This window comes from Brachyistius frenatus, unplaced genomic scaffold, assembly GCF_029030835.1.
Source record: "Brachyistius frenatus isolate BFR_SWC_R1_liver_20210118 unplaced genomic scaffold, ASM2903083v1 Contig_12, whole genome shotgun sequence".
Lineage (NCBI taxonomy): Eukaryota > Metazoa > Chordata > Actinopteri > Embiotocidae > Brachyistius > Brachyistius frenatus.
The window spans coordinates 191688-210694 of NW_027210611.1; the positions used below are offsets into that span (position 1 = coordinate 191688).

The 19007-nt window shown below is 41.7% G+C and overlaps 2 protein-coding genes and 3 non-coding genes across 6 annotated transcripts; 4 read left to right on the plus strand and 1 right to left on the minus strand.

Annotated features, from left to right (window-relative positions):
• Positions 1-190: 190 nt before the first annotated feature.
• Positions 191-262, minus strand: trnaw-cca (transfer RNA tryptophan (anticodon CCA)). Its single transcript has one exon. It is a non-coding gene; the product is annotated as a tRNA-Trp (tRNA).
• A 199-nt stretch (positions 263-461) lies between these two features.
• trnai-aau (transfer RNA isoleucine (anticodon AAU)) lies at positions 462-535 on the plus strand. The gene has a single exon. It is a non-coding gene; the product is annotated as a tRNA-Ile (tRNA).
• Positions 536-759: 224 nt separating this feature from the next.
• trnag-ucc (transfer RNA glycine (anticodon UCC)) lies at positions 760-831 on the plus strand. The gene has a single exon. It is a non-coding gene; the product is annotated as a tRNA-Gly (tRNA).
• Positions 832-2246: 1415 nt separating this feature from the next.
• kncn (kinocilin) lies at positions 2247-7300 on the plus strand. The gene is made up of 5 exons (XM_069692000.1): positions 2247-2568; positions 4387-4455; positions 4618-4686; positions 5488-5581; positions 7211-7300. Exons 1-5 carry the CDS (start codon positions 2421-2423, stop codon positions 7284-7286), a joined length of 456 nt encoding a protein of 151 aa, XP_069548101.1. The 5' UTR covers positions 2247-2420; the 3' UTR covers positions 7287-7300.
• Positions 7301-9130: 1830 nt separating this feature from the next.
• tmem275a (transmembrane protein 275a) lies at positions 9131-18187 on the plus strand. 2 transcript variants are annotated; one of them, XM_069691997.1, is made up of 2 exons: positions 9131-9220; positions 10195-18187. In XM_069691997.1, exon 2 carries the CDS (start codon positions 10236-10238, stop codon positions 10854-10856), a length of 621 nt encoding a protein of 206 aa, XP_069548098.1. In that variant the 5' UTR covers positions 9131-9220; positions 10195-10235; the 3' UTR covers positions 10857-18187. The 2 variants fall into 2 exon arrangements, with proteins under 2 accessions (XP_069548098.1, XP_069548100.1); XM_069691999.1 differs by having other exon boundaries at positions 9134-9220; positions 10199-18187.
• Positions 18188-19007: the final 820 nt, after the last annotated feature.

Consider the following 19007-nt stretch of genomic DNA (forward strand, 5'->3'; position numbering starts at 1 on the left):
TCATGTCTTTTGTCTCTTCATGTAATCCCAGACTGACTTAATGATGTTGGAGCTGTTTGGCAGCCATGCCGTCTGTTGCAGGCCTCCATGCTATTTATGTGGATGAAGATAGGAAGAGTTAGCGGAACAATAAAGAGTGAAAGAATCCTGAAGTGGTAATGATAATAGCAAAATAAATTACATAAGAATTTGACCCCGACGTGATTTGAACACGCAACCTTCTGATCTGGAGTCAGACGCGCTACCGTTGCGCCACGAGGTCTCAAAAAATTCAACGGCAGAGTAGATAAATAAAGTCGATTACATGGCGGCGAACTCGTCATGTTCTCTCATGCATTTCTATCAGTGTATTACTTCTTCGACACGAGATGGAGTCACTTCAGAAAAGGGAAACTGCACAATTATCACGTAAACATGATCCAATTAAGATGTTAAAGTAAAAAGTAACATAAAGTGTCATTGGCCGGTTAGCTCAGTTGGTTAGAGCGTGGTGCTAATAACGCCAAGGTCGCGGGTTCGATCCCCGTACGGGCCACTTAGTTTTTTTTTTTTTTCCTGAAATGTCTTTTCTGATTACAATGGGTTAATAATAATAATAATAATTTCATTATACGTACACAAACAAACAGATAAATACATTATTTACAGCTAGCCTTGCAAGATGTTCATTGGAAGAAATGCATGAACAATTAAAACGACTCAAACAAAATAGTCCTTCCCATTTCCTCATTTCCGATATTGCCGATGTTGATAGCCATCGCGTTGGTGGTATAGTGGTGAGCATAGCTGCCTTCCAAGCAGTTGACCCGGGTTCGATTCCCGGCCAACGCAGGTTTTTTTTTTTCCCCTGCACTGACTTGTTTTACCTTGGAGAAGAAGGACAACGTATAATTATGGCTGTGTTTGCAAGACTCTAACTGCTAATGTCGTCTTTTAATGTTAAATATCTTGTATCAACGTCATATCCTGTGTGTATACTGTTCCTGTTGTACATAATGAATGCTCAGATGTGTATCGGACAGATCGGTTGAGCAGCACATACTTTTTAAGTTCTGTCCTTCTATAATGTGGCACATGAGCAAGGCATAGCAGGTATGCAAAGTAGTGTGTGTTCAATAACTAAATTGTTTGACACCTGCTTCGAAATTAAAATTAAGATACAACACACAGGCCACCCAGGCTGTGTCAGGGCCTTTGAATGTATTCATAGAGAACGTATAACTGTGATGGTGGCAATTTGTTTCGTTTTGTTTTTTCCAAATTTTTCCTTACACTTACAATTTTGATGGAGGAGAGATAGACTCAAGGGGTTACAAGATGATTAACAAACCCGGAAAGATAAAAAAAAAAAAAAAAAAAAAAAGAAGCCATATATGCCACCTGAAATTAGTTTTTCAGATGTTTTTAAAGGTTTTACCTCTTTGGGCCTTTAAAACATACTGTATGCAACTATACAGTAAATATATAACCTTTGACATAGGGGCACAAGTTAGCTTCATTTTAAGGGCCACAGAGGCTATCATGACACAATCAGCATTGGCTGTGTGTTACACATGTACACACCTCCAATACTGTGTACATAATATGCTGACACCATATCATCAGCACTGATTAATAATAAATGTCGACATGTGGATCTGGAGAAAGACGGAAGGAGTTTACTTGTTGAACAGGAAATGTATTACTTTTTCTCCTCCACCCAATAAATTCATTTGTTATCTTATTCACCGGTGTTAATCCTGCTTGCCCTCTTTTTCCCTCTGTTGCCATGGATATGCGATTCCTATGGCAACTGCGTGCATTTGTGGATGGCCTCGGGCCCCCACCGTAGAGGACTCTCTGAACCATTCATTACACATTCCCTTCAAGCCCACAGACAAATCACACGAGTGTAGTCGAACTCTCTCTTCCAGCTGTCGTGCTTCTTTTTCTCTCTGCCCTCCGCCCTCTTTGTGTTTCCGTCACGCTCTGCCCTCGCCGTGGTGTCTTACCTTTAAGTCCTCGATTCACTGCACGACTCCAAGACAGCCGCGTGTCTTGTTTGTCGTTTTAGTGTTCAAGTTTTGTAAGTTACACTCACTGTGTACATGAATACTGGATGCCAGTGCTGACAGGAAGAAAACTGTGATCAGATTTGTGGCACTCGTATCGCTGTCATAAGAGTCAGCGCCGTCACGCTTTCTAATTTTCAGTGGTAATGGAAACCAGAGCTCCATCTTTAAAGATGCATGAGGCGTCTTGAGAAACAGAGAATGGAGACGGAGGCTCTGCAAGAGAAAATGTTTCTGTGTCAGAGCGAGTGAAAGGCAGGGAGGGGCGAGGCTCGTGCAGATGGCAGTGAAGTGGCGGTGAGGGCCCAGAGGCAAAGCAGTGTAAGGGCTGTGTGTATGTGGCAGGTGGGGGGGGCCTCCACCTGCTGAATGAACCCCGTCAGTGTCGGGGAGTACCATGGGCTGCGGGTGGGCTCGGCTCTGATCAGCATCGTGGCGGGCTGCATCATCATTGGGGTGTCCAGGGAATGTGACGCCGATGCTGTAGGAGGTATCTTCCTGGGAGCTGGGGGCCTCGGTGAGTGTGAAAAAAACTGACCCGAGTTATGAGAAAGATGTGAAATTGTTGTTGTTTTTCTATCCGTGTGATAGAAGACTTCGTTTTGTGGAGATCCCTGGCTCTTTGACTTCTCAAAAATGTCTTCGATCAGCATCATAATGCATGACTTTTCCTAATTTTATGAGAATGGCTCATGATGTCATTTTTAGCTGATGACATGATTTAGGGGGCCATTGAACTGTGAAACATGATAAAATACAAAGGATTTGGGTATTTGTACTTTATATCTGTGGTTAGTGTTGACATACTTTTTTTAGGCCTTCTCTAAATTAATCTTTATAGTTTGTTTAAAAGAGGTCTTACTGTGAGTTAGAACTTTTTTTTCAAACATTGAACTATGTGGGATATCAGACATTACATTTCTTTGTGAATGTGTTATTGACACAAAAAAAAATTCATATTTTGAATAGTTTATTTGGGATTAAAAGAACATTTTTGGGATTTTGCCGTTGTCATCTAAATAATTTTTACATTCACAGCAGCCTCTGTGAGAAACCACGTGAAAGAAAATGCAAGGCCGAAACAAACTACAACAACAGCAAAACAGTTAAAAAGTGTGTGAGTGTGCTGTCTGGTTGACTGGCAAAGAGCAGGATATTTGTTTAAAAAAAAAAAGACATTTTAAAAACTCAGGTGAAAGCCTGTGACATTTTCCATCCACCGTCCATCTGATACAAGACTGTAACTGGAACCAGCTGATAGCTGCAGGAACTGCCCTGCCAAGATAAAGGAGTGTCTTAACTGGTTTCCTGGAGAAGGAACGAGAGCAAAGGGCAGGGCTTTTGATCTGACGGCGACAACATCAGCATGCGTGCATAGTTAATGTGAAATACATTCTCATTGATGATCTGATCGGCTTTCAATCATGAATTTGTCTTTCTAATGTGCACAGGAATTTGGCAAATCAAAACTGTGCACAGCCGCTTGACAGATATGTTCAGCCTGGCAGCATGTGTGCAGCTGATCTAATTATGTGTTTTGAGGCTTGAGAAACGCGAGGCCTCCTCCGACACATAGGCTGACTAATGTGTATGAACAGAGTGTTCTCGGCAGATTGTTTTCACTCCTTCTGCAGTTTCATGACATTTTAAGCACAGACATGCATCACAGCCACCCTCAGGACTTGCCAGGCTTTAATGCCAGCTCCTCTGGTTTATAAGGGAAATCAATAACTGTGTTGAATCGGAGCGCAGTGCCACTGAGAGGCACACAAGCCCCGCGGTTCAGATATTACTTTATACTTGGAGTTGAACAGGAAGAGACATCACACACTGTATCTGGTACACTGAAAATAATCTGAAGGCTACGTCAGGAGGATTACACCTTTTTATCAAACAATCTGATTGTTGGTCATGATGTCTCCAAGTGGGGGAACTTCTAAAGAGTTTTATTTTTACCTCCTGACGTGGTTCACAGGCATCGAAGGCAGTTAGCTTGTAGTTCAAACACTTGAATAAATTAAATTAGTAGATTGCTTTAACTTGGAATATGCAGGTTATTAGATTTATGCTTTTATATCACTGTAAAAATGTGATATGCCTTCATAATGAGATTTTCCTTCAAGCCTGCAGTGCAGAATGTTTATTTTGGGTTATTTTGATTCATTTTCAGTCAATTATCAGGACAAAAAGTAAACATGGGTCATGACTGTTTCTCTTGAATTCAAGCTAACACTGCAATTAAATCTTTTTTTTTTGTTGTTTTTTTTTTTAACCATAAAGTAAAACCAGCTTTTTTCTATCATTCCTCACATTGAATATACTTGGTAATTTGCAGGTTTGCTCATATCAATCTACCCCTTCATAAAAGCCTGGCTGAACATCAATCACATTCTTCCATCCTTTGGTAAGTGGTTTGATATTTTCTATTCATTATTTGACCAATTACACATATTGTTGTTTCATCACATGTGCTATGCCGCAATCAATACATTTGATCTTTAACTCTTTAATAGAAGACACTATTCTTTCTATCCAAGAAATATTTCTCCATTTCTCAACTTCTCAGGAAACTTCAGAGTGCACCCTACGCCTGCCAATCCTCCTGATCAACCAGCTGAGACACTGAGACGAGAAGGTGGGTTAAATGAATGTCTCAGCAGAGAGGCGGCTAATTAATACAGCTATCACGTAACGTTCAAAGGTACTTGATACTGATCCATCGAGTCTGTCGTGTTATGTGCTGATAAAAACACACCGGCACCTGTAGATACACTGGAGAGCTCACGCCAGTGAGAGAAATGTTGTGTCTGGCCGGTTATGGGAGAGCACAAACCGTCTCTAATATCTCACTGGGTGCAGTAAAAGAATAAAAATGCTTTCCTCTTTCATAACCACTTCTTTTGATCTGAGTGGAACATGTTATGAGATCAAGGAAAGATGTGAGAAAGAAAAGAGCCACTGTGCTTCACAAGGTGTGCATGTGACAAATGTTAAGCTATTTAACTGCACCCATTCACTCATGTGAGTTGCTTATGGATTGCAGTTCGTACCTGCCTGTAACAACTACTTTTAAGTGTCGGCTGTACACCAAGCGCTGAAGTATGTGTGTGCCTTTTATACGCCTGTGCGCTGGTGACAGCCGTGGCCATTTTCGGTTTGTCTGTCTGTCCGTACTTATGTACATTAATCCCAGGTTTGTGAATATGATATCTCGGGAACGCCTTAAGGGATTTAAAAAAAAATATTTGGCACAAACTTGACTGCACGTTCGTCCCATTCTTATGAACACAATTCCATAATTCTTGTTTCCTGAGATTGTGTTTTTCCTCACGGCCAGCCTTCATAGCTCTCAGATTTACACAGGCCAGTGAAACATCACGTTATGTTGCATTCGGTGTTGCAGCGTGTTTTATCTGCTTTCTTGTGGTCTTGCCAGGGACTCAAAGTCAGATGAATCTGGAACGCTCTAAGAGTCGAATGGGAACCTTTGTGGAGGGCGGGCCGATGGCTGAGACCAACCCAGATGAGGGGTATGGCCCAACACTGTGTCTTTTTACAAATCATGTTTCTGTGCAATTAATGTGGATTTGTGATTTACACACACAAGCACATAGTAGTCTGATATAGTGTAAACAAAGGTTAGGATGAACAAAACAGGGCGTTGAATGCAGAGCAATACAGTAGACTTGAACACCAGAGGAACCGCACTTATTTCCTAAACCTAAAGTTACCTTATCTACAGTGTAGTTCCAATGACTACATTGTCTTTCTAATATCAAAGTGATTTAAATTCCCTAAACTTTACTATATCCTTTAGGTGTCGTCACACAAGGTTGCAGAAAAAATAGCAAACATGTCAGTAGGTCGATAAAAGGTGCATTTCATCCAAAAATGTTAAGCTCATCCAACATATTGTATATTAACATTCTTAGTAGAACAATCTTCACACAGTGCTTTCTACCAGTCTAATGTTGTATTGAAGATATAATTGGAACCATCATTTATATATATATATAAAACAGATTTTATTGGCTACTTGAGGGATGTTGTCTTTCTTTCATTTCACTGTCATAAGGTTATGATGCCTTGTTAGCCAGCAACTCACTGTCACTTAATAGTAATCTTATGATATATGTAAGTCTTCTAATAGCTGTGTTTCTCTCATTGTGGTATAGCCACTGACCATATTTCATTTACTTTGACAAAATTGAGCAGTTCCACTCATATATGGACAAAATGATTTTGGACATTATGTAGTTTGAGTCAAGCTATGATGAAAGATGTACATCTTTAAGGATGTGAACCTTATTTTGACATTTCTGTCTCTTCTAAACCTCGTTTGTTTGTAGTTGATAATATCAGGGCTCGGGTAAGTAATACCTTTATTTGCAAATTAAAGAATTTAAAAAAAAAAATCATATTCAGTAGATGAACCAACAAAACAGCTTATATAAGAAAGTGTGATGTTTTGTTGCCAAGTAATTTATAGGAGAAAGTGAGACTTTTGAAAGTGAACTTTCCAAGGTATCACCTCCTTTCCATAGTCAAAAAGTCACTGTGGATGTTGTTGCTATGGTAACTCAGATACTGGAAAAATTCCAATCATGTCATGCAATAATGCCATGCTCTGTCCTGTCTTAAAACATACCTTGTGTACAAAACCGAAGGATTTTTAAAACAAAAAGGTGAAAAAGTGTCATTTTTAATAGTTGATAGTTGGACAGGCACATTTAGACAGTAAAGCCTGATTTAAACTAGGCTGAGCAGCCAGACGATGCAGCACTACACTGTTTATGCAGTTCAGTCATTTTACAGCTCTGTGAAATTTAATAAAACTTTACATCCTTTTTTGAAAGATTTGTCAAAGGAGCATAAAGTAATATAGATTGTTTCATAAGGAAGGAAGATGCTGTGAACAGATGCTTCATGCTCTCAATTTTTAGTCAGGAGGTTTTAGTTCAGCTTCATCAGCCTCATCTCACACACACACGCACACGCACGCACACACACACACACACACACACACACACACACACACACACACACACACACACACACACACACACACACACACACACACACACACACACACACACACACACACACACACTTGACACAACATCCCCTGCTTGCATGACTCACACACTGGTCTGTTGCAGGACGTCTTCAGACATGCCAGATGTCTTATCGAGACGGAAACTAAAGCAGTCACCTTGTGATCAAGACCTACCGTGAAGTCATCATATGACATAACTGACAAATATGGACATCAACATCTTCCCCCTGACTGTCTGGCTTCCTTCATATGTGGGACAAACGATGCTGATATGAATCTTTCAGATTAATATTTTTCATCTGTGCAACCGTTCTATCACCTGCTGGTTGAGATCACCTCATCATATAAAACTTATGTAATCTAATAAACATACAGACATTAAATTGTGACTACAAGTAGACTACTTTTTTTCTTCCTGACACAGAGTGAAGCAAATTAAGCCCAGTAGTCCAACTTGTGCGCTGCTCATCATCACACAATGTTCAATGCTGCCAGTTAAGAAATTATTATGGTCATTATGTGATGATGGGACTCATATTTTATTCAGTTCAACTTCCCCTGCGTGCACTTGCTTTGAGAAAAACAAATAGGGATACACACATGTGTACGCATACACTTAAATGTTCACACAGATAGCTCCATCTATTGCATGCACACCGGGGCCCCGTGAAACACAATACATCGATATTCAGGACAGCACATGGAGAACGGCTGCTTTATGAAAAGCGGCGTGGGGAAGAACGCCGTGGCCTGACAAAAAGTCGAACGTGCTGTGAGGCTGAATAACGCCAGGGGTGTGTTGATGAGTCGCAGCAACAGGAGCACGGGGAGTCTGCGGTGCCCTGATGACAACCAGAAGTTTGATTGTCGGGCCTCAAATCACAATGCCTCGACGCAATCCCTCTGTGTGTCTGCAGGAAGTCAAACAATGGAGGGACACATAATGAACGCTTAACTGTGCATTATCCACAATCTGTCGAGGTGATTGACAACTGAAACACAAGAATATACAGCCTGAATATGTAAGCCACATGCACCATCCTCCCATATCCAGGTAAAAGAAAAAGACAGTCTGAGTTAAAGTCAATAATTCTGTGTACCATTTTCTAGAAAAGCTAACTTGTTGACTTACAAAGAAAGTCAGACACTTATGTTCCCTTTATCACTCAATCAATAATGTCATTACTATTAATGACTTAATAGCCAGACACACCTTTTTAAACATAATAAGCCAAGCCTTGGTACTTATTCAAGATTATAATAGATGTATTACCCATTATTTAGGCCATTAGTTACACATAACTCTTTAAAAACAGCTGCACAGGATGGTGTCATTTTATTTAAGGGTGTTACTGACAACAGGAGGATGGTGTGTAGAAACTTTGTTTGTGACTATCATCAAAGATTTCATTAGATAGTAGCCAGTGACAATTAATGATAAACTAAATTATTCCGTTTTAAAATAAATGCTGAAATAGGCGTTAAGTAAATGAGCTGAAGGCAGAGAGCAATAGCTTTCACCTCCATCACCCCCTTTATACACACACACACACACACACACACACACACACACACACTGGTGAGCACTGATGAAGGATGGATCGGTGAGGAGGAAGCAGGAGAGTCGCATCCAGTGGTCCACGGAGGAGAGAATAAATATGCTCTGCGAGTCACATCAGATATGGAGTCATGAAATATGACGACTTTAAACCGGCTGCCTCGCACCCGTCGGACGTTTCCCTCCATTTCCGTCGCAGGGTGACCTGCCAGGTGCTACATGCGTCTCGGTGCACACCAGGAGCAGCGCGCCGTGCTGCTGCTGCGTCTGCGTGTCAACTCCAAAGAAATGCCATCTGAGCTCTCCTCTTTCTTGTTGGATTTTTGTATTCCTCGGGTCGCGTTACCTCGTGTTTCCCGAGCCTCCGATTGAATGGCTTTCATGACTTGTGCCCTCAGGACCGTAATAACAACGAAAGCAGGATGAAAAACCCTCGTTTGGTGTCGGTGCATCCTTTCAACCTCTCAGTAATCACACCCCGTAATTAAACTGGCAATCGTGGTGAAAATCGACCTGTGAAACAATGGAAAGACCTTCAGAATATCGACATAAACGGTAAGAGGATTTTTATTTTTATTTAAAAAAAAAAAAATTACGGTTAAATTTTACAGCAATGCAACATATCAGTGCAGTAAACGGACATTTAAATGCACCCAGAGCTACTTCAAACAGTTTGTCGTATATACAGGATCATATTTACCGGTAATCTTATAGCCTTTTCTCACATCCCCTCTTCTCATTTATGCTGTTGAATGGCTGCATGCTGGAATGATGTGATTGCAACTAATCACTCAGATCCTTTCCTCTCATGGCCTAGCTGTCATCAATGAAGCAGCTGCACCGCGAATGTACACATTTAACTTGACAGATCAAGAGTAAAAATAAACAGTAATGTTGATCAGACATGTTAAATTATTAAGTAGCAGTAAAGACTAAGGCTCAGTTAATATTGAATCGTGCTTTAGCAGTATAAACAGTTGAATTCCTCGTACTATCTCAACCAGCTGCCTGTGTATCAGTGTTTATTTTAATCTGTTGTTTGTCTACCTGAATTAAATAGCATGCTTGGCACTTCTCTTACTGTACAGAAAAGTTTAGTTTAAAAAAAAAGAAGATGCTAATTATAATTACAAACATATCAGAGTTTAGTTTATGTTTTCAGACTTCAGTGGTCAGTGTTGGGCAGTATTCCCAGTAGTCCTCTCAGATCATGTGGTAAAAGCTGCAGGTGTCACCAACAGACTAACACTCTCAGACGCCGACAATAAGACTTACTGGCAGAACACAGCGACAAGTGTTTTCTACATGTAGTTTATTAGATATTTTATCATGTCAGTTTACAACCTCTCCTGATGGTTGTAAATGAGAGAAGCAGCAGAGCAGTAATGACAGACCAGAGCTTGTTGATGATTGCATACACAGGGAGGACTCTTCAGTATGCCCCACAGTGATTATATAGTTGTCCAGAACAGGAGCATTGTAACTAGTGCACATGTTTATTTTATTTTATTTTGTGTATCTACGAAAAGATAGATAGAAGATAGAAGAGAGAGAGCCCGGAGCTGAAGACATGGTCATCACTGACAGAAACAACGGCACCCCTGTGCCTAAAAAGGAGCCCCAGAAGAAGAAGAGGAGGAAGTCTCGCCCTCATGGCCTGCCGTCTCCGGCACTTTGCTGCGCCTGTGGCCTATGCATCATGCTGGCTGGACTTAACATCACCCTGGTGGGAGCGTTCGCCTTCAGCACACTGGTGCCTTCTGCCAACCCCCCGATCATCATCGGACCTATCCTGCTGCTGGTGGCCTTCTCCTTTTTTGGGGCCTGCTGTGTGTGCAGCCGCCTCCCTCCTCCCCACAGCTCACGAAGGTCCACGGTGGGCGGCAGGGGCGCTGGGTTGATGGGACACGACGGGCTGGCCGGTGGGGCAGCGTTTGAAATAGAGACCAGCGAGCACACGCTGCAGGACACCACAGCTGTGCAGCTCAGCCCCACATCCTCCCCCGGATCATCCCATGCCTCCAGCCCAGACAGGGAGCCTCCTGATGTGGCCCTGCCAGGACCTTGCAGGCTCTTCACCATGGAGACCAATGGCCCCTCTTGTGTTTCTGCCACTGCAGTCTATTCAGCCTCCGCAGCAGCAGGCGGGGAGGTGAGGCTCAACCTGCCACGTGAAGAAGTGGTCACCTAGCAGGGCAGAAACTGCCAGAGCGCTAGCAGTGTAAATACGTTCTGAGTCGAGCGCTTGCTGGGCGTGATTGTCTCCTCTAGTTTACGTAGTGCCATATTTCTGGTTGTGACAAGTTATCAAGAGTATGCTTTTTATTTCTCTTGCTGTGCCAACTGGTAATTAGCATGCAAAGTTAATGAAACATCCAAGTGTTTATGAATCAATGGTTTTGGAATTCAAATTCTTACCTCTCTTGTGCTGTTCTCTTACAGGTCTTTGTTTTTAATGTGGGGCATTATGAACAGTTTTCATGTGGAAATCAAATCAAAGTGTCGGAAACATACCACAAACATTTACTTGTCACTGTTACTCTGGTTAGAGGAAACCTCAGCAGTGATTTCAGAGGGCTCAACAGAAAATTTTGATTCTTTATTTGTTCTGAAAATGTCAGAGATTACACGTGAGACGTCAGTAGTTGGACTGTACAGGATTTTAATGTCCTGTATACTGACATCTGGCATTTCGTTTGCCGTGCTCAGTGCTGAACTTGTTTTGGGGGCAAAACACAATATAGGTCACAGGGGTCCCAAAGCAATACTCTCTCACCTGAGATTACATTTCTGGCACGAGTAAGTGACGACACACCACTACATCCGATACATTTTCAGTATATTAATATGTACACAATGTTGAATTGTGGAAGCAGCCCTCTTGTATTTTGATGTAGTTTCTGTCGTCATCCTTATATAAACACTGTGAATATTATGTTTCTGTCCTCGGTCTTGACAGTATCTGACTCCATGTGTACATTTTATTGAAACAGGTTGCAACCATGTTCATCATAGGTTGTTTTTTTTCAGTAATTCCTGCACAGTTTAATGCAGTTTAGGTCATGATCCAAGTGGAGTAGGAACCCATTCAATGTGTCAAGATGATTCTTTCGTCATCTTTAATTTGAATTTACAGACGGACTACACATGTGAACACGTGAACTTCACAGCCAATGTTTATCTCCACTGGACCTAGTATTTGTAACATTGGAAAGCCAAGAACAGAGTTTAGATATTGAGATTACATTTTAAAAGATATCTGTTCCCCATCACTGTGAGGTTTTCTTGTCAGTTATGAACCTGACTGGTCAAAAGAGACATTCAAACCCTGATTTCCTTTTGAAAGGAAAGTTGCCTTAGACTGAGATATCAGGATCAAACTAAATGAGGGCTATATGAAACTGCACAATAGCAGTTTTCTTCAGAAAGCCTTTTGTCTGGCTCTGGATTTCTATTCCCTGTCGTTAGGAAAGCCTCAACACGTCTTTGTTTTTGTGAGTGTTAAGAAATGCATGCAAATGGGTTAAATGTTCCATCTCAGAAATCTATATGGAGTCGTTGGAGAGTAAACACTGCATTCAGACATACAGCCACTGACCACAGCATTTTCTTATACATTAATACCTGACGTTATATGTGACACCGTTCCTCTAAAGTACCATTTTTTTTCTTTCATGGCTCTCTCATACCAAATTAGAGTGCTGAGTTTAATTCTGCATGCTCAGAAAACAGAGTTATGGAGACGCAAACACCCTTTTGTGAACTATTGGTGTTGTTTGTGTATTTAAATTTGTGTAGCACTTCTGACAATACGTGTAAAGGATAGAATATTTTTGTGGAGATTATAATTTAAAAGTAACCAATCCAAATGTGACTCCTTCAAAAGAAATAAATAAAAAGGCTCTTTCAGTAAAACACAAGCTTGCTGGTTGTGTATGCGTGGCATGTCACCATATACCCACTACATTGCATTTAGTGTCATCATGGAGTGAAAGAGTAAGAATATCCAACAGCAATTGATACATAATGAAATTTCAAGCGAGAGTTCAGTGTGATCTTGTAGCATAACGATAATGTTTTAGGCCTTGATGGTCCTTAAATCCATTATTTATTCCAAAAGTCTACAAAGAGTAGTAAGGAGAAAAGACATGAAGTATGAATGTTTTAACAGATGTCAGAAAGATGGTGTAAAAAAGTTGGTGCCTTTATCCTTCAGTAAATATTTCCTCTGCATAACACCTTCCTGCAACGGACATGAAAACGGACAATTACTATCATCAATTAACCTGCGCATTTTATTTTCCTGAATAGGTGTTTGGTTTATTAAATATCATAAACTATATGATCACAGTTTCCAAGTGGAGAAAAGGATGTCCTTAGGTTGCTTGTTTTGTCTGACCAGGAGCCTCAAAACCTGAAGATATTCAATTTACAGTGATATAAAACAGGAGCAGAATTTGACAAGTTACTTAATCAATCATTCATCAAAAGATTTTTGTACTGTAAAAATCTTCACTGAGATGTGCTGGCTGGAAATCTGGTGTAGAGGACACATAACAGTAATGCAACACATTACATCAAGATGGCCTTGAGTGAAGAGCTCAATATGAGCTCCATCTGGCTCCCCTACGAAGCGTTCATGTGATGACGGAGTTATGGCCACTGGAGGGCGCTAGAGCTTCATCTTTAAGTTTCAGGGCAGTTACATAAAATGTGGCTGCCATATCACAACAAGCCACGAGATGTCAGTAGATCATAACGAATGTCTCTGGTCATTGTTGAGGCTCTCAGAGATCCGGTGCTGCAGCAGATTAAATTTAAGTGAATTTGGTGACAATGCAAACTGCGTGTAGATTATTGGCCATGTAAAAAATCCTTTACATGATTGAAAAGAAGTTTTCAAGATAGGGACTGTGAAAAGTTTTTGTGGTCCTCGTCATGTATCTAAAAGATTGTCTTTCACTGCGTGAAAACAAGGCAGTCAGTAGTGTTGGTCAGTTTATCTGATGATGGCTCTTATTACAATAGTATCATCTGGAATATCTATCATGCTGATAAAGCTCTCACATGCACGTGAGCTGATGAATGGACAGATCTGGGGTGCCTTACTTTCTGAGGACACGGGTGACAAAAATGGACTCGGGATAATTTTCTGCAGCTCCAAACAACATTGACTCAATTTCCCATTTTAATTTTTGACTGATGATTGTATTTAAAGTGAGTTTTACATCCACAAATTCTTGGTTGTCAGTAATGAAACCTAGAGGGATTTAGAAGCATTGATTTATAAGGGAATTTTGTGATGATGGATACTTTGGTTGTCTAACATAAAAACAAGACTGTGTCTCATCAAGTTCTCTACTGATGCATTTTCACATACATTTACAGTGATGATAAGAAGTGTTAGTAAGAGTAAGAGGCAGCAGATGGTAGGTTGAGGCTGGTCACTGTAACTGGATGAGCCAGGCGAGGAACTCAGCCAAAACACTGAGCCTGTCATGTATCGACTGCATATAATGGGATTTTCTCTGATTAAATGTGCACCAGAACAGTTATTATTTTGGAAAAAGATGAAAACTACTCTTCCACTCATCCCCTCTTCCTTTCAACTGCTTCCAGGCTCATGTTGCGTTACACCGAACATTTGCCCGCAGGGCCTGCTGTCGAGCATGCTACCACTTCCTGCTACTTCTGCCCCTTCTTGGCCTTGAATGAATAGCCTTGTAAAGCATATTAAATGTTTAGCCACCTGGAGGCTGGGAGATTTACTACCTTTTGGGAGGTGAACAGGTTTGTGGCTAAGCTGCAGCCTGAGCAGAATATTTACATGTTTATGGTCTTGGTGAGCAAAGTTCAGGGAGAACGGGTCATGGTTAACGTCTGCAGTTTAGCTTACTTGTCACAGAAAAATGGGAACAAATGGAAATCACCCTTTGACCCTTGAACCCCCAGGTCTCCCTCGGACAGTCTTTAAAACCAATTTTTGTGAGCACTGCAGTGGAAAAAGCTATGATTTTCTTAACATGTGATGCACCACGTCCTTTCGGTCATTTAGCCAAATGACTGTTTTACAGCGTCACAATAAAAGACGTTTTATTGCTAAAATTAAGCTAGAATTATTGGATAGATCATTTGACATGACTGTGTTGTGTCAAATGATGGGTAATCATAAACACTTTTAGCAGACACACTGTCTAAGCCTTTGACCTGGATTTCTTTTTGATCACAGCAGTCGTCCAGTGTCCAGTGTGACTCCAAAATTTGTCCCTTTGTGGGTCAGTGAAAAATGCAAATCAGAACAGAGCAGTAACTGTCAGAAAATTGAAGAAAACTTTTAAAGTGGTGCAAACATGCTGTAAACAAGCAGAAACAATATATGTCTGTTTCATACTTTGCATCCAAATTTTGATGAATTCCAAGAAAACTTCTAATATCAGCAGCCTTTTTCCAGCACCACTGTGTGCTACAAAACTTGCTGTGCTGCTGGTGTGTCAGCGACCGTGAGTGTACGGTCTGTGTTTGTTGACAGATTGTAACATCCCTCTTGTTTATCCAAAAATCAGGCTGGAATTACTGATTATTCGTGGTTCTAGGATAAAGTACAAACACGTGGAAAGCTAAGGAAATGTTTTGTAAGGTTGGTGAACATTCACAGCTGACCTCAGATGCAACCACTGCATATCTTCATCTTTGTCATGACATGATGCGGCACACTGACAAAATAGCAGTCGCACGTGCACACACACACACACACACACACACACACACACACACACACACACACACACACACACACACACACACACACACACACACACACACACACACACACACACACACACACACACACACCTGCAATCACGGGCATCCCATCCGCTCTGAACCAGAGCACGGCGGATCTCGACACTTGGTTCATGTGCTCCAGTGTGGATGTTCTTGTGTGTGAGGGGACTCGCCGCTGAATGAGTCAGCAGAGGAGGGGGATGGAGGGAGTAATCAAGCTGAAAAGATTAGGGGAAGACGAGCTGCTGAAGATCTATGAGAACAGACACTGGTTATATAACTCTAACCCGGTTCAGTCCGCTTCCAAAGACAGACCGGGAGGGAGGAAGATGGAGGATTTACAGAATTGGAGTGAATCCTTGTTTTTAGACAAAATGAACGAGGCCAGTGGGTATCTGCATGCACTGTCAGTTCAGATGACAATGGGTGTCAAATTCTTATTCACACACTGTTTCTCCAGGTCAGCAGGGAGATTACAGATTGCTCTGTCAGAGCAATCAATGCTAATAATCTGGCTTTTCATGACCATTGGTTATCCTTTCATTGCACTGGTGAGTACAGCTGTTTTCAGGCCGTCTGCAAGTGAAGGTTTACTCATGACTGCTCCCCAAGTACCTTTGAACAAATGATTTAATCAGGAAACATATCAGACAAAGTTGACTTCATTCTGAGTGCTGATAGTGTTGTTTTGGTTCTCCATGTGCCAGCGTAGGCCTCGTGACTGCTGGGCTGTTTCAGTTGGTCTCTGTGACAGAAGCAGTCCGAGGGCGATAGAGAAGAAAGCTCCCCATAGATCAGGGGGTAAAGATACAGCAGATTTTGATCAAAACCAATGAGGGCCCTAATAGTAATGCTGCAACACTCTGCATACCAATGAGTGCTGACAATGGCTCCCTTGCCATTCTTAACTCCTCCATTCACCCTCAGCAAATGGCAGCATATTCAAGTGGCCTGGGCTGTTGCATAACCTTGCTTTTCACAAATCTATACGTGGGCCCTGCCAGAAGGAAACATACACAGTGGTGCACAGAGAGCGGACCCCAGCGCAGCTCTGGAAAAATGTTAAAAGCACAAAAATCCCCAGGCAAATAACAGCGTGGCCGCAGCTTAGGGTGAAAAGCATCAATGCAGACGCAGTCAAATCAATCACTCTTTCCTATATCCAGCCATTAACAAAGCCTATCAATGTTGCTTCAGTAAAGCTCGGACACCAAGCACTCAGAGGCTCTTCAACCCGACGTGGTCTTGCTGACCTGTTCGGTAAATGTTATCCTTTTACATGTGACCCTCTGTTTGACCAAACAAATTGATAGACAAACTGAAAATAGAACAGTGTTGTGCCAATATTTAAGTCTGACGATTGGTCAAATATTCAACTCATGAGTCCCGCAACCCAATATAACACATTGTGGTGAGTGCGCTGTGTAAAAAAGATGCACACGGTTTCCAAAGCATTGTGAATTCTACACTCCTGGGTCTCATTAGTGTGTACAGTCAGTGTTTCGTGGATTATGTTTGATGAGACCACGACAAGCTCTGGTTGCAGAGCCAAATGAATACTGTTATTGGGATGTCCTGGGGTGCAAAATGGGGTTGGTAAACAACATGTGGTACCGTTTAATTCCAGCAGAGGCCCCTGTATTTCAAAGAAATGCTGGGACAATGAAAAACACGTCTCCATAGCAGACTGCTTCAGACCGGTTTTTGTGCTCTACATTTTAAGGGAGGCTGAGGCTGTCATACTCTGAACATCAACGGACTGATGTCAGCTCTTTCTGTGTTTGCCACTTTTTCTCACTGCACCACAGCAATCAGGGCCATTTACATGCTAGTCATTGAAGAACCAAAGTGAATCACTTCTTATTATTTTATGTGCAGCTGTTAAAATTACATATCGGGAACTACCCATGCAGTGTTCTGGCTGTAAAGGCATTACAATGCAGTGCAAATAGCTACTTGTACCTTTATCTCAGCATGCTGTTACGTCTGCTTTTGTGGTTTTGTAATGCGATGATGACGGTCACTTCACCGGAGAAAGCAAAAGGTAGCTTTCTGCTTACCTGTGCACTCTCTAGCACCACTTAAATATATATTACATGGAATTGTAATGATATGATGAGTAAGAGGAGACAGTTGGGGAATGACCCTTTTTTTTTTTTTTAAATGAAAAGCCTCGTCTCAGGGTCCCTGGTAGCCATGTGTTGGGTATCAGGTATTCACTAGAGTCTTCATTAAATAAATAATGACACGCTGATCTTTGGTGCACATGGCAGAATACCCAATACATATCACGCCACCAACAGCCACCAGAATGAGTGCAAGTGAAAAAGGCTTGATTTAGTAGTATGCTGGTATCTGTCGATACTGGCCACCTGTGGAAGAGGGGAAGCTTTTCTTACTGCGCGTCCGGCCTCCTGGTTTTTCTAGCTATGAATCGGTTTGCCATGGCAGCGGCTATCGGCACACACGGCACTATGGGGGTGGCCGGTCTGTGTCAGCACTCATTACCATCCACTGCCTTAGTGGAAGCCTCTTCCAGGACTCCTTTAGAAACAAATAAAAGAGAGATGCTTTACACTTTAATGACTTTCCCACAGTGGCTCTCCAAAACAACAGCTCCCCTTAAATTGCTGTGCACTGGCTGAGACTGGAGGAGAGTCCCCACTGCTCAACAGAGGAAGGGAAATACTGAGTCCACTGTCTGTCCACTCCGCAAGGCCAGCCAACAGGGAGAGGGTAAGCGGGAGGGGGGTGGGGGGGGTAGGGGTTTGGGATAATCAGATCTTTATGTGGCATGGGGCCGACAGGGGACAGCCTCTGTATTGTCCCCACAGCCCTCCCCCTCATCCCGGTTTGATTGTTTCTCGGGATCATGGTCACGTTGAGACACCCCCACAACAAAAACTAAGGTCTGTGTATCTACTTCCTCCAACAAAGTCTGGACCAACCAGCCAGTGGACGTCCAGTTCAAAGTAAACAGATGAGGCAATGTGTGCTCTTTTTCCAGGTACTTGTTTAGATCTTCTGTTGGCAGGTTTATAAAGATAAATATTTAGAGCTATGATTAAGGTGGTTTACTCTCATCTCATGGCCGTGTCTCTTTCCAAAACATGTCTTTGGTAAACATTATTCTGTGGATGATTACTCAGGGTAACACTGCCAGTGTAATGCCGCAAATAGACTAATATACAGAGCTACTTTAAATTGAAACAGAATAATATCAACAATAGTTGCCTCAAACTTAACATTAAACACTCAATCCACATGTCAGCCCCACAAGATCCAGTGAGTGCTGATTTCCAAGCCCGTTATGTAACTGCTGAGATGTATGAAGTGGAGTACTGTGCAGTCTTAGTTCTTTTCTCCTGGGACGTTATAAAAATAGATGACCATTTTGCTGCCATGAATAGGTATTTTTAAACTATTACAAAATGACTCTATGGACAGTAATTGTGCTGATCTCTATTAAATATGGCAGGTTTCTTTGAAATTATGCAAAACCTGCCTCAAACCCAGAAACATTTCCATGTGTTTAGTGAGATTCGTCACTGAATGATTG

Bases quoted from the DNA above. Each gene is read 5' to 3' on its own strand.
- tmem275a (XM_069691997.1), top strand. From the start codon at position 10,236: ATGGTCATCACTGACAGAAACAACGGCACCCCTGTGCCTAAAAAGGAG.
- kncn (XM_069692000.1), top strand. From the start codon at position 2,421: ATGAACCCCGTCAGTGTCGGGGAGTACCATGGGCTGCGGGTGGGCTCG. The intron at 4,456-4,617 runs GTAAGTGGTTTG...TCAACTTCTCAG, and splicing joins TCACATTCTTCCATCCTTTG to GAAACTTCAGAGTGCACCCT. The intron at 4,687-5,487 runs GTGGGTTAAATG...TGGTCTTGCCAG, and splicing joins TGAGACACTGAGACGAGAAG to GGACTCAAAGTCAGATGAAT.